Raw genomic sequence first — 14,554 nt, 5'->3', positions numbered from 1 at the left:
TGACCCTTTGTACATTTCAGAGAAGTGTTTCTGAAGTGTACTTGAAAATCTCTTACTCATCAGTGTAACAAAGATTGTTTCCAGTGTGGCCATGTTACACAACACTTTCTTAACATATGGTAATGATATTCACTAAACACTGCAGGTTTCTTTTGCTAGTGTGCAAGAGACTTTTAAACAATTGGAAGACCAATTTTCTTACTGAAACAAAAGTGGTATTTACCTCAAATGTTATTTATCATTATTTTACCACATCAATGTTGCATAACATTCAACCTACTGTACAACATACTAAAGTTACTAGTTAACAAGACTATTTCAGGGAATAACATCAACTTCCTATATTGTTTAGTAATCAAACTATAAGTGGTTGACTTACCACATGCATACACATGCACAAATTCATATACCGTTATCATCCAAAATGCAATCTTATTGTTAGTAAGACACAAGCAAGTGAACCATGTATTTAAATTTATGACATACACCAGTATCCGTAAAGATGTGCGAGAATGTTCAGGCAAGTAGGTCTTCAGAGACAAGGAATGTTGAAATGGACTGGCCAACTCCTACCAAGGATCTTTACAAGGAGGATAACTCAGGAACAGAAGGAGTAACTGAAGAATTTCTACGACTTTGCATAAGGAGAGCTTAGGAGTCATGTCCTGTTTGTGTGGGGAATGGTTCAAGACACTAAGTGAAGATAAGTTTCATCTTCAGCTAAAGAGACTTTTGTACCTATCAGTTACGTTATTATGATGATTTTTTTTTTTTGTGCCATGCTACAATTTTTGACGTGATACTTTTTCTGACAAATCTCTTACATTGAATGTTGAGTGTAAAATACAGGGTACCTTAGGTTATGAACCTGTTTATTTTCTGTTAGCTGTATGATATCGATAAAACATTCAAGTGCAAGGTGTAATATCCAGTCTTTGTTACTTGCGGACTTTGTTGCTTGTTAGAAATCCAGACAGTTTGTTAAGACGAGGTGCTACTGTATTACAATATGCAGAATAACTTTACCATTTTCCTTATCAGTTGTAATGGTCATTTGCTTATCGAAAGCCATGTGCTGATTAAGTGTATCTAGAAATGGCTACGGGTAACTTGTCTATTCGGCTTCTAAGCTGGAAGTTCAAATTTATACTACAACTTCATTGTGCAATATTTTCACTCTTACGCACTCCAGTAACGAATATAAACATAAAGCAAATGGAAATAACTTCTTGGTAAATACATTACGAAATAGAAAACTTGAGAAAATGACAGTACGTGAAACTGTTCTATTCAATAGGAAAACTTAAGTCTTGCTTATCGCACATAAAACACTGAACGTTACTGTATTCACAGACGTATGAGTTGACGGATACGAAACGTAATTCATTTTATGCATAAAATGCCACCAATAAAGGAGTGACGATGAAACCTACGTCAATTATTTTACTCGAAAACGAACGCAAGAGGACGACAGCTCGTCCATCCCGAAATTGGACAGATACATAACTTATGGTCCGTGTGTTTTGTCTGTTCTTGTTCGGCTGCCTTTTGCCCAGTGCACTCGCTAAAATTACTGTTTATGTTTTCTTTTTGTTTCTGATATAAGAATTACTATAAATTAGTTTGCACTTTACAAATAGTAAATCCAGTGCTTTAGTTTTTAAATTAATTTAGCCTCTCTTTTAAAAAAAGATATATGTTATGTTTGTTAACATATGTATGTATATACTGTATATATGTGTATATATAATTATATAATGTGAGTACATATAATATATATCCAGATGTGAGTAAACAAAATTATACGGAGATACATATATATTTTTCATAATTTGAATATATACATATATAAATAATGTTTGTAAACGTGTTTATATATCAAAACAGTACTGTAAAACCAAAGCACAATAAAGAGGTGTGTGTGTGTGTGTGTATATATATATATATATATATATATATATATATATATATATATATATATATGTGTGTGTGTGTGTGTGTGTGTGTGTGTGTGTGTGTGTGTGTGTGTGGGTGTGGGTGTGTGTGTGTGTGTGCGCGTGTTCACAAGACTTCGCTTCTTCTAGACCAATGGTTTTCAACCTGTGGGCCATGGGTAGTTCTGAGGGGGGCCATGCCACGGACATCTTAAAAATAGTATTTAAAAAATGTAACATCATTTACAGTAAATGCAGGCCAGTGCTTTTTTTCATAAATGAAAATGTATAACTAATAAAGTGTTCTGAAAATGCTTTACAATAATTCTATTATCATCATTGCACAATTCTGAAGGGCAGTGGGTGATGAGTATTTAAGGATGCCAAAAATGGGTCATGGGCACAAGAGGGTTGAAAACCACTGTTCTAGACTATGTGGGACTTTTGATAAGCTCAGGTTGCAATTTTTTTTTCGACAGAGAGAGAAAGATTGATGAATAACAATTAACATAGTAGAAATTAATTTTCACGTTACCGTGGCATTATTATGTGAGCTTTTAGCACTGCAGAAATTTAATACTGACTATTAGTTCTGGCGTCATGTTAAAAAAGAATAATTTTATCCAAACAAAACTCAGTTATGTGAAATTATTTATGGTGCGTTTCTTTGGTGTGGGTTTCCATAAAGGATTCTTTAAAAAAAAATTAATATAAGGATTTTAAACAGATACTATAAGTTGCGCTTGAATAGTCATAGGTGGAGTTTATGGAACTGTTATTTTTAATTCCATTTAAGACTTTGAAAATAATGAGAGCTTTTTCTCGTAAGATCAAGTGTATTTATGCTAAATAATGGCTGACAATCTACAAATATTTTTTCTTTAACTACTGGTTAATTTAATCACTGAGCTGATTTGGCATGTTTTAGAGGAATTATCAGAAAGCATTTAAACAAATAAATATTGGTTAAAACACAAGTTTAAGTGGTGCCTATTACAGCTGATAACTTAATATGTAAATTTTCCAGTTATCTTGAAAAAAGTCCTTAAATAAAAAAAGGATGTTATACCTCACGAAAATCGAGAAGCTTTTGATCAACAGGAAAGGAGATTTTCAACAGACATTTTAAATAGGATTCCAAAAGGGGACAGGAAGGGTCTGTCAAGGATACGGGAGAGGGAAAGACTGCACCCTAGGTAGGACTTGACCAACATTCCTATAGACGGGACAACCATGCAGGTGTAATACTGTTATACATACGCCATGCAACCTTCGGGTCTCTCCGTACAGAAAGCCATTGCACTTTCTTCCCTTTCCCTTTTCCTTTCTTCTGCTAACGACTCAATACATGACGGAAAATCTCTCGACCACTGGGAAACAAGGGTCGAGTGAATCTGACTGATCACTACTAAATGCAAGGTTGAATTGGACTGAATTCAATGTACAGGTCTCGTGATCAGTGGGTGATAAGGATCGAGACGAGTGACTTCAGATGAGCGTTCACGACCGCAAAATTGAGTTGGATTGAATTCAGTATTTAAGTGACGTGTTCAAACAGACCTAGACACTGTAAAGGAACTGTCTGCCAACTGCGTTCAATATTTCACATATTTATAGACTCTACAGGTATTTATAGAATACACTGGTCACTTTTCACCAGATACGTATGTAATTGTAATAACCACATTGCCCTCTTAACTTCTCGAATTCTTCACACGTTTTGGATACGCTTGTCACTACAAAGCCCTAGATCTAAATTTGACATATTTATAGAAAAAGATTGATTATACGGACAATTCCAGTGCGAGTAGTAGAATGTAGAGTTGAGATCGAAGGTACAGCCTCAGGCAGAGAGAATTCTAAAATCTTTAATATAATTTTAAAAGACAGGATGTAAAGACAAATTGGGAATATATTTAAAGCTTTATGTCTTTAGAAGGAAATTTAGCTTGCGGTTTAATATCAATGTTTATTTTCACTGTATTAAATTAGCAAAAATCCAGTTTACAGATAATTCACTAAAGGTCAATTTAATAACAGTTCACAACCAAAACCAAATTAAAGATAACTAATAAAAGGTATAGGAATTTTAAATATGAGAGAGATATATAGAGACAAGAAATAAGCGATGGAATTTCCAGTGTACCTAACCGCCAAACTTCGCGTCAGTCTGTTAGATGTACACGCACACACACACACACACACACACACACACACACACACACACACATATATATATATATATATATATATATATATATATATATATATATATATATATATATATATGCGTATGTGTGTGTGTGTGTGTGTGTGTGTGTCCTAAGTGGGTGGCCATTTTATGCTTATCCAAATTCTGCATCTTATCTGTCCATTATTATTTCGTGAAAAAAGTCTTATTTTCACATATATTTTGCTAGAACATTGCATAAATTGATTCCAGTGTTTAAGAAGAAACTAAGAGATTTTCCAAGTAATTCAACGCGGTTTCTTTCCCCGAAGATGTAGTTCAAAAATGGGGCGTTCAGTGCAGTTCACTTTCTGGACGAAGAAGAAGAAGACCCAAAGGATGATTTTTGACTCCTCAGGTTTGCTAATGTCTACTTATGTTGCCTCTAGAATTTGTGCCAAAGTTGTTTTTGGCATAACAGACAAGACTCATTGGCAACCTTGAAAGAGATATGCATCTGTATATTATACAATTTCTTCAAACTGCGTGTGGACCTTTTCCATGTAGAGTTTAGGAATTGCTAAAATCAATATTCGCCGTTTAACAATTTGCCGTCTTCAGTTTGCAAGATGTATATTTTCTCATAAAAGTCAGGTTTTATATCAATATCCATAAAAATAATACTAATCCATATCCTAGAGAATCATTTACACCCTTTCTCAAAAAGACTCTTTTTTTGAGCATGCTCACTAAGAATAGTATTACCGTTATTCATGCTGCCTAGAAATGCCTCGTTCATGCTTTTCCATTTTATTATGATCCAAACTCACTATGCATTATTGTTGCCCATGCTTAGAACAATGATTCTCATCTACAAATCCTAGGTATCATATTTCTTTAGTGATTTTTTAATCAAGTCTGTAAAACTCCCTTAGTCACTATTATCAATGTTTTTAGATATCTTATATCACTGAAAAGTTGTGCTTTAATTCCTTTTGCCGTCTGGTTTGCAAGCAATCTCTCAATCTGGATTTCCTACAGATATCTTATGTTGTGACGTTTAAAATTAGGTTTACCTAAATTCTAAAGTTAAAACTGAAGTTGAATAGTTGAAAAACGAATCAAATTAATCTTTATTTTCATTTTAATTGATACCATAATAGACCTGGCAATGCTTCGTGATTTTATGCAGAACATAATTCTTGGCACATGTCCATTATAAATCCTTAAAACATTTTGCAACAAAATCATCTGTTACGGTGCAGATGCTTTGAAACTCTTCAGGAAGAAAAAGTCCACGACAGTCGTCATAATTTCTTGAAATGTGCCTCTTCTCAAAACCAAACTGGAACTAGGCACATTACTTATGATGAAACCCCTTTTCGTTACAGTGAAAATCAGTCAACTATATAGATTTTCTCCCCATAAGTTTCATTATACATCAGGTCAGTAAGCAGCAAGGTTTATAACACTGAAGAGAAACATAAGGCTCCTTTGACTGAAGAGGCAAAAACAGATAAAAAGTGAACAGAAACATTATTTTGGGAGATGAAATACAAAATACTAATTAAAGAACATTCAAGAGCCACTTCAGTCAACTGCTTATCACCCACAGCTGCTGGGAAACTTTTGAAACTGTAGTCTATTGCCCAATGTATGTATACTTTCGTGACTGAAACATGCATCAGAACGTCAATTCGAAAACCCAGCATTGAGTCTCTCTGTGTATGCTGCCTTAGTGTGAGATAAGGGGCTAGACTATGCTAATATGCTGCGAACTAAAAAGACAGGGATTTTTATAGCAGACCTGATAGACATACACACAGCGGTATGCCCACCCACCCAAGCTCAGGGGTTTCGGGTATTTGGCGGGCGTGGACGTGCCTTTGGGTGCTACTGGCGGACGTGTGTGGAGGGGAAGAAATATAGCCAATAAGAGAATAATATGAGGGCAAATTAACATGGGCAGGCAAAGCCTTCAAGGCCATTTTCAAAAAATTTATTATATTTCTCTCCGGGGATTTCGTACAAGCTTAGTAACGATGATTTTCCATCAGAGTGGAACAACTGAACTGCTAATGCTCTAAGTGCTATCAATATATATTTTTTAAACACTTAATACTCTGGGAAGCTCAATGGAAAACCATAATGATTAGTAAGTTTGCACGCATCCTAAAAACCACATAAGAATGGGGGACATAATTGACCTTACACCAGAAACTATATAAATCACAGTATGCTAAAAGTCAAATAAATCTATGCTGTATACAATTTACAGCAACAAGAAGTCTCAGTTAAATCAACGATTTACTATGATATATAAAGCCTAGTGACAACAACAGACAAAATTTCCCTATCTATGGATCATTGAAAGTTCATAGTGGACATCAAAGAGTATCTGAAAGTTGAAAGTATTCTAAGACACTTTCGTTCTGAGCAGGTCATGGAATTAGGCTCGAGCTTTTAATTAGCCACAACACAGGTGCTTCCTTTTCAGATCTTAAGTTTTCTAAACGAAAATGGGTTTCACAACTGGCATGCTGCGGAAAAATAACGGAAAGGTATTTCTTCTTGTTGGTCATCAACTCATGACACCTGTTTGAAGCTAAGAACTACACAAGGCCAGACTACGACAAATGCAGTAATCAAAACAGTAAACAAACGTGGCACCTCCTAAGCTCAGCCAGCTCATCAAATGTGTCAGAGAGCAGCTAGATTATAAGCCAGCTTCGAAACAAAACAGTCGTTTTCCTTTTTTCATGACAAATATAGAATCTAATCATGCGGCACTCCTGGTCTGGTGGAATCTAGCACCTTTAAAAGCATGATGACATCACCTATGAAAGTGTTCACAATTGCTCCATCCTAATCCCACCAATAAGAAGTGCATACACTTATACTGAAATACATTTGTAATATTAAGATAAGGAATCAGTATCCTACTACTTGGTGTACACTGCTGAATAGTTTCTCAAATAATCTCAGGTTAAGTAGGAACAAGGCAAACCGAAATGTCGTGCCATTCACTGAATAACCTTTCATAACATTAAGATCGTCACCAGCAGTAGAATGCCACGTAGTCTCTACAGTTTGCAAAACAAAATGAAAATGTACTAAGCTAATCAGAATGCTTATGCTGCCTAAGAAAAGTGTTAGTTTTCAATTAAGTAATGGTTACGTGAAAATAAATATTTCTTGGGAATCAACCTTCTAATACTATTTAAGCACACTTCAGTAACTGGGTAACCATGCAAACATCAATACCTTGAGAATTTATTACAGTACACAACTGCTAGGAATCAATGATGAAGTTAAAAAACAATCTGCATCACCTATTAAGAGACCTTGTAAAAGTGCAAGTTTATGTAAAAGACACAGAGGAATACAAATATACAGATCTGCTTTAGAATATGAAGTACAGAAACTAAGCAGTATAACATTTTGTCATATAATAACCCTTTCCTCATTCTCATGTTGTTTTAAAGACTCTAAGTTTCATAAAAACAGAATTCACTATATTTCTAACAGAATAAAAAGTTATACGTCTCATGTCTATCGTGATCCTGTAAAAAGAAATATGTTGTTAGTATATCTGCCTCACCGTGTGCTAAAGGACCTGTTATGAACTGAAGAAAAATTGTCCAGATATGGAACTATGAATAATAATGGAATTCAAAGCTAGGATGGTGATGAGAAGAAGGAATGATCACATTAAATGAACCTCCAGTTTATAATTTTCATACACCACTTGTGGAAGAAAAAAGCCTTTTACATTATATGTGCCAAGATACACACACACACACATGTATATATATATGTATTTATATACGTATATATATGTATATATATATATATATATATATATATATATATATATATATATATATATATATATATATATATATATCTATGAATGAATTTTATCACATCACCGTGATTCATATACAAGCATTAGGGTACAAACGTCCTTTAATACCCAATTCGCTCTATCTCGGATATAATATATTTGCATATAATATGTTACCCGAAGGGGAATTTTTTAGTTGATAATAAGTTCGTCGTCTCGTGGACCCAAACCACGGAAGACAAGAACTCAAGACTACAGTCACTGTAGTCCTGAGTTCTTGTCTTCCGTGGTTCGAGCCCACGAGACGACGAACTTATTATCAACTAAAAATTCCTTCAAAGTGACATATATGAAAATATATTATTTCCGAGGTAGAGCAATTGATATTAAAGGACGTTTGTAGCTTAATGTTTATACATACATATATATATGTATATATATATATATATATATATATATATATATATATATATATATATATATATATATATATATATATATATATATATATATACACACACACAGTATATCAGCACACCACTTAGAAGCTCACCATAGCTACCAATCTGGCTAAATCCTCGGCCATAATGTACTCTAAGACTTCTCAGTTTAGGATTACTGCATTAACTGATAACCTGATTAGCTAAAGAAACGACATTTCACATATATTCTACCGCCCACCCCAAATATCAACGCTAATTTGGAACAGTTTTGGAGCAGAGTGATTTTTAATGAAGTGGTTTGAATTTACCCTTATTCTGAACAGCTGAAATGGGCATCATCAAACTGGTCCCAGGCAAAGCGCTCAGTGAATCCTGAATTGCCAGACAACAAAATTTACAGTACCTTCCAAACGTACCAAGTGAATAAAGTAAACCAGCAGTCCTAGCACAGTTAGAACAACAGGAATGGTAAACAATTTGGAAGACTACAGCAGCAACTCCTTTCAGATTCCGGAATAAAAGAATAAATTACCTTTAAGCTTTATGCAGCAGAGTCAAAAGTCTTGCAGGTCCTAACAGATTTGGAATACAGAAATCGTTGAGGGCAACAATTAACAAGTAAAAAATGCGCCGAAGTTTCTTCGGCGTAATCTAGTTTTCTGTACAGCCGCTACAGCGTATAATCAAGGCCAACGAAAATAGATCTACTGTATCTTTCGGTGGTCTCGGTATAATGCTCTATGAGCCGCAGCCCATAAATCTTCAACCACTACCCGGTGGTGGCCTATCCTGTATCGTTGCCAGAAGTACGATCATGGCTAACTTTCTCAAATAAAATAAAAACTACTGAGGCTAGAGGGCTGCAATTTGGTATGTTTGATGATTGTAGGGTGGATTATCAATATACCAATTTGCAGCCCTCTAGTCTTAGTAGTTTTTAAGATCTGAGGGCGGATAGAAAAAAGTGCGGACGGACTGACAAAGCCAGCGCAATAGTTTTCTTTTACAGAAAACTAAAAATCTGCAATATCCCTGTCATGTAGAGAGGACTCATTAAATCTACAGTTACTTTCAGATCTATGACAAATGGTTAAACTATATCATCAATACTTATATGATCCAAGACTTTATGATTAAGTGAACCTACAGTTTATAAGAATATGCAGTTCTTCCAGACTGATACAATTTAGCAATAAAGCTTTACCCTGCAGTCTGGAAAACAGGATTAACTGAAATTAGAGAGCAAATAACGACAAAGAAGCAGCTTCAGTAAGTCTGCAACTCATGGAAGAAGGAAAAAATATATTCAAATTTTCCTAATAGATTCCAGGTTCAACAAAAACTGAAATTAAATATAAGAACCTACTGCATTCAAATATAACATTCGCTGATCTTCATAAGTTAAGGACAATTTAGACAGGCACAATATTATTATTACTATTATTATTATTATTATGAATCAAGTGACACCCCGAGTTAAAAAAAGAAAAACTTTACACAGAGTAACATAGAAAACCAAAGGGATAAATAACAACAAATAAAATACAAAAAAAGTAAAATAAATAAGATAAATAACTAATACAGAAAGAAGTGAGGCCTGTGTTAGCCTGTTCAACAACGAACCAAGAGCACCAAACTGAACTTCTGTAAGTTCCATCGACTCAACTACAGGATTAGGAAGATCATTCCACAATTCGGTCACAACAAGAACAAAACTTCTGGGAAACAGTGCAGTGTTGAACCTCACAGAAGTAAAGGCAAGACTGGCAGAACGAACTGCATATCTAGTACTACGTGGTGGATGGTGTAGTCTGGGAAAATCTGAATGCAGAGGATGATACAGAACACATTTCAATTTCACAACAACAGGACACATTCAATCCGCATCACCTTCCAGAATTCGAGGGAGTGACAAAGAGGTTGCTGTTAATCTGCATGAACATTCAATAAAAAAATTCTGGATACTGTCATAAGAACACTGAAATCAGATTACCTTCTGGGCTCATGGCAACAGTACCAACGACACTGACAGCTCACTACCTAAAGTCGGAAAAAATGAATGGTGTATGAATGAAATAAGTATAGATTAGTTATAGTATAACTACATTGTTAAAAATACTGGATTTTAAAAATATTGAAAGGTCACAAGACCCTCGACGTGGACTGAATTCTGCTGCCAAAATCTGGACAAAAGAATTAGATTAGTAAGTAATCTTAGACTTTGATCAAGAGGATTAACTGAAAGTTTTCTAAAGTTACAGATCAAAAACAAGAGAACCAAGATCACAAAAAACTGCTTTGCCTTCTAGATTCAAGATAAAAAGCTTAACTAAATTTGCAAGAATTTTCGAAGGCCGAGTTCGCATGGAATACTCTTTTAATTTCACTGGTAAGAGACAAAGCAATTTTGTATTCTCTGTCTTCAAGATAGACTTTTATAGATCTGCAGTGCTTTCCATGGCAAGGAGAATAGAAGTGAAGACATCACCATTTTTCAGTTTCAGAAAGCACGATACTGATTATCTAGCATTTCAAATAAAGACCAACTGCGCAGCACTATCAAATTTATATGACCGTCAGCCGGTTCTTCTTGGATCTTAAAGTTAAACAGAGAAAATGTAAGTAAATTTGTGGTATTCCAGAGAATCTGAAACTGTGTTTCCATATCTCTATCGTCTTATGAATTTGCTATTCTATAAAGACGTTTCGAATGCAAGTAACACGAGAAAGATTTCTAATGTAAAGGATACATATTATTCCGCTGTTTCATTTTCTTTTCATTACCGTACAGAAAACGTGTTTTTTTTTTCAGAATAGGAACAATTTTCTTCCATTCCCAAAGTACAGGTTTCCTAGGAGGAAGTGGTTAACAGGGACTAACAAAGAAATAGACTGGAAACACAGAAAAAAGGAAAACTACAGGAAATAAATATCATTCGACGTTACCCTAATCACAAGAGGGACCTAAAATCGGTATCGCTAATTTAAATTCTGCTAAACTTCTGCTTGATTTTTCAGCCTACAACTAACATATTATAATGACTAATTTGATATGGGTATACATACGGATTAATCTAACCTTTAAGCTTCATTTAATTCTAAAAAACAATATATTCACTGAATGAAGAGTTTATATTTCATTGGATTCTATGCAAAAGTCTGTCTTTGAATGGGGATTTTAACTTTTAAAAACAGTATTAACCGTATGACATTTAAAACTGATTTTACAACATTAGAATATCCTGTAAACAATATGTAAACCTTCTGGAAAATGTTACGATCAAACGCCATTAACTTATTTCATTCATTAAGTTTAGTGCTTGTCGAAAGAATACACTACAGTCATTTAAACCACGACATATTCGAATGGTTACAGCAATCCGTGAGGCGGGCAGCAAATTCCTGAGATGTATGCTAGTATTGCATCAGCCCCGGTTCTTTTGCCATGCCCCTAGGTTAGGCTGGGTTACATTAGTTTTAATTACTTACTCCTCAACGAATCTGGGTGTGGGCAACATAATGAGATTACTTTCAAGAAAATTCTATGGTTACTTTTTAAGATATGGCGTCCCGCTTTTTTCAGGGAAAGGTCTCGGTAATCGGTTACATCTCGGGGAAAATGCTGGTCAGAAAAACAGAGACATGAAACGTAGGAATTCCACAGAATAGAATACTGCTATAAAAATTTAGTAAGTCGTAACGTGCGATTTAAATCTCATTTTCATGGAAATTTTGTCTTCCTCGAACCTGACCCAGCAAGTACAACAATGTTTCTATTTCATTTATTTTAAGGGGATAGGCGGTGGGGGTGGAATGACTAAAGCCGTTTACATTGTATATGGAAAAATGGCTTTAATACACGAGAGACTAGATTTGCAACCGAATATCCTTTTGGTGACGAAAGTAGACAAAAATGAGAGAGAGAGAGAGAGAGAGAGAGAGAGAGAGAGAGAGAGAGAGAGAGAGAGAGAGAGAGAGAGAGAGGAGGAAAGCATAAGCCACTGGCAAAATTAGTTAAAATCATATCCAAGACGCAAATCCAAGGATTCGCAATTATCACTAACGGCAAAATAATTCTGTTCTGGGGCTTCAACTCCTACAAGCAGGTGATGCGCAATCTCTGAAGGACGCTACGAATCTAATGACACAATACCTCAAAACATTAATATATATAAATAAACGAAAGAAGAAAACCTTCAAAATAGGATAAGCGAAGCCATATGGATGGGAAGACCTGACGAACTCCCCCTCCCCCCTTCGTTTACGAAAATGAAAATACAGAAGGGGAGAAAGCGAAAAGAGAAAAAGAGATTTTTTTCCACCTGTTAAAATTCTATTCGTCTGAAATAAGGGTGGTTAAAAACTTGTGAGAGAGAGAGAGAGAGAGAGAGAGAGAGAGAGAGAGAGAGAGAGAGAGAGGAAGGGAAATGTGTCTTTTCAGTCCTCTTTCGTTTGAAGTAAAGGTGGTTAAAACCTCGGGAGAGAGAGAGAGAGAGAGAGAGAGAGAGAGAAATGATCTTTTCAGTCCTCTTTCACTTGAAATAAAGGTGGTTAAAAACTAGTGAGAGAGAGAGAGAGAGAGAGAGAGAGAGAGAGAGAGAGAGAGAGAGAGAGAGAGAGAGAGAGAGAGAGAGGTGTCTTTTCAGTCCTCTTCATTAGAAATAAAAGTGGTTAAAAACTGGTAAGAGAGAGAGAGAGAGAGAGAGAGAGAGAGAGAGAGAGAGAGAGAGAGGGTGTCTTTCAGTCTTCAGCCTGGCGATGGTGTGAACGAGTACATTAGGATGATCAAAGACCTATTCTACTGAGGACACAAAGAGACCTATTCTCTGGCCCGTAACGTTAAACTGGGAAAAGTCTCCCTAATACGTGAATAATGGGGCAGCGGGTTTACTTTGGATTTTAGGCGTGATATCGTTGAATAGACGAATATTCTCGTTGTCACTAACTTATTATTATTATTATTATTATTATTATTATTATTATTATTATTATTATTATTCAGAAGATGAATCCTATTCATATGGATCAAACTCACAGTGGCCACTGACTTGAAATTCAAGGTTCCAAAGAGTATGGCGTTCATTTGAAGGAAGTAACAGAAGGTAATAGGAAATACATATAGAAGAGATCGGTAATTAGAAAAGAAAAAAATAACTTGACAAATTAATTAATAACTACATAAAAATGTAAGTAAATTATTATATAGAAAGAAGAGATCAGTTTTCAAGACAGCTGACTGATATTTGGAATTCGGATGACGATTATTTGGCAGCTTTTTGGACCACGTTTACGGATCTTCCTCTTGGACTGTTGTTCGCAGGTCCTCTTGTCACCTGCGACTCGAGTGTTTCCTGCCTCAACCTGCGACTTGGGTGCTTCATACGAGACTCGCAGGTGCTCCTGTTACCTGCGACTTGAGCGTTTCCTGCTTTTCCCTGTTGAGGAGGAATTCCCAGGGAATTGGTGCCGTCGCTTTCTCCTGGCACTGGTGTAGATTTGCCTGCCGCTTCTGCGTCTCTGTCCAGCTGTTTTCTTCAGTGGATTCGGGAGCTTGCTAGCTCGTGAAATGGTCAGTAGGGAGGCTGACGCCAGGTAAGACAAAGTACCCTTGATTTTCGCGTAGGATCGCTTTCACTTTGTGTTGGTGCTCTGGCGTTCATGACCTGCTCTGATAGCTGAATTGCCGATTTGATCACGGCCCTGGAATTGTTTCTCCTCCGATGCCTTCACTGATGTGAGAAAAACTATATAGCAGTTGGATTGTTTTAAATATATATATATATATATATATATATATATATATATATATATATATATATATATATATATATATATATATATATATATATATATATATATATATATATATATATATATATATATATATATATATATATATATATATACAGTATATAATGTATATTTTTTCATGTTTGTGCTGTGACTTTATAACGTCACCCGACGGGTCATATATGTTCTAGACAAGGTTTCACTTATTTAGCTTTGTGGCAATAGGTAGGGATTATAATTATTTTCTTTTGTTTTCTCTGCTTTCCTTCTTCCTTTGATTTAGCAGTAGGATAGTTTGTGGTTTGGCCAGCAAAAGTGTTGGATCCAAACAAGTTATTTATTAATAATTGCCATATCCTTCTTCTTATTT

The 14,554-nt window shown here is 35.2% G+C and overlaps 1 protein-coding gene across 3 annotated transcripts in view; it reads right to left on the bottom strand.

Moving 5' to 3' along the window:
- Nucleotides 1-14,554, bottom strand: part of LOC136855085 (transmembrane protein 117-like) — a 321,784-nt gene that overhangs the window by 7,677 nt on the left and 299,553 nt on the right. Inside the window, exon 10 of one of the 3 annotated variants that reach the window (XM_067131907.1) lies at nt 10,388-10,434. The exons of 1 other annotated variant lie outside the window; for it this stretch is intronic. In XM_067131907.1, coding sequence (XP_066988008.1) covers nt 10,388-10,434 — 47 coding nt within the window. Of the gene's footprint in view, nt 1-5,911; nt 5,998-10,387; nt 10,435-14,554 lie in introns of all 3 variants that reach the window. One more of the 3 variants, XM_067131914.1, reaches the window with a different exon arrangement.

This window comes from Macrobrachium rosenbergii, chromosome 3, assembly GCF_040412425.1.
Source record: "Macrobrachium rosenbergii isolate ZJJX-2024 chromosome 3, ASM4041242v1, whole genome shotgun sequence".
Lineage (NCBI taxonomy): Eukaryota > Metazoa > Arthropoda > Malacostraca > Decapoda > Palaemonidae > Macrobrachium > Macrobrachium rosenbergii.
Note: the sequence above shows the minus strand (reverse complement) of the source record. Positions and strands in the feature narration are given on the sequence as shown.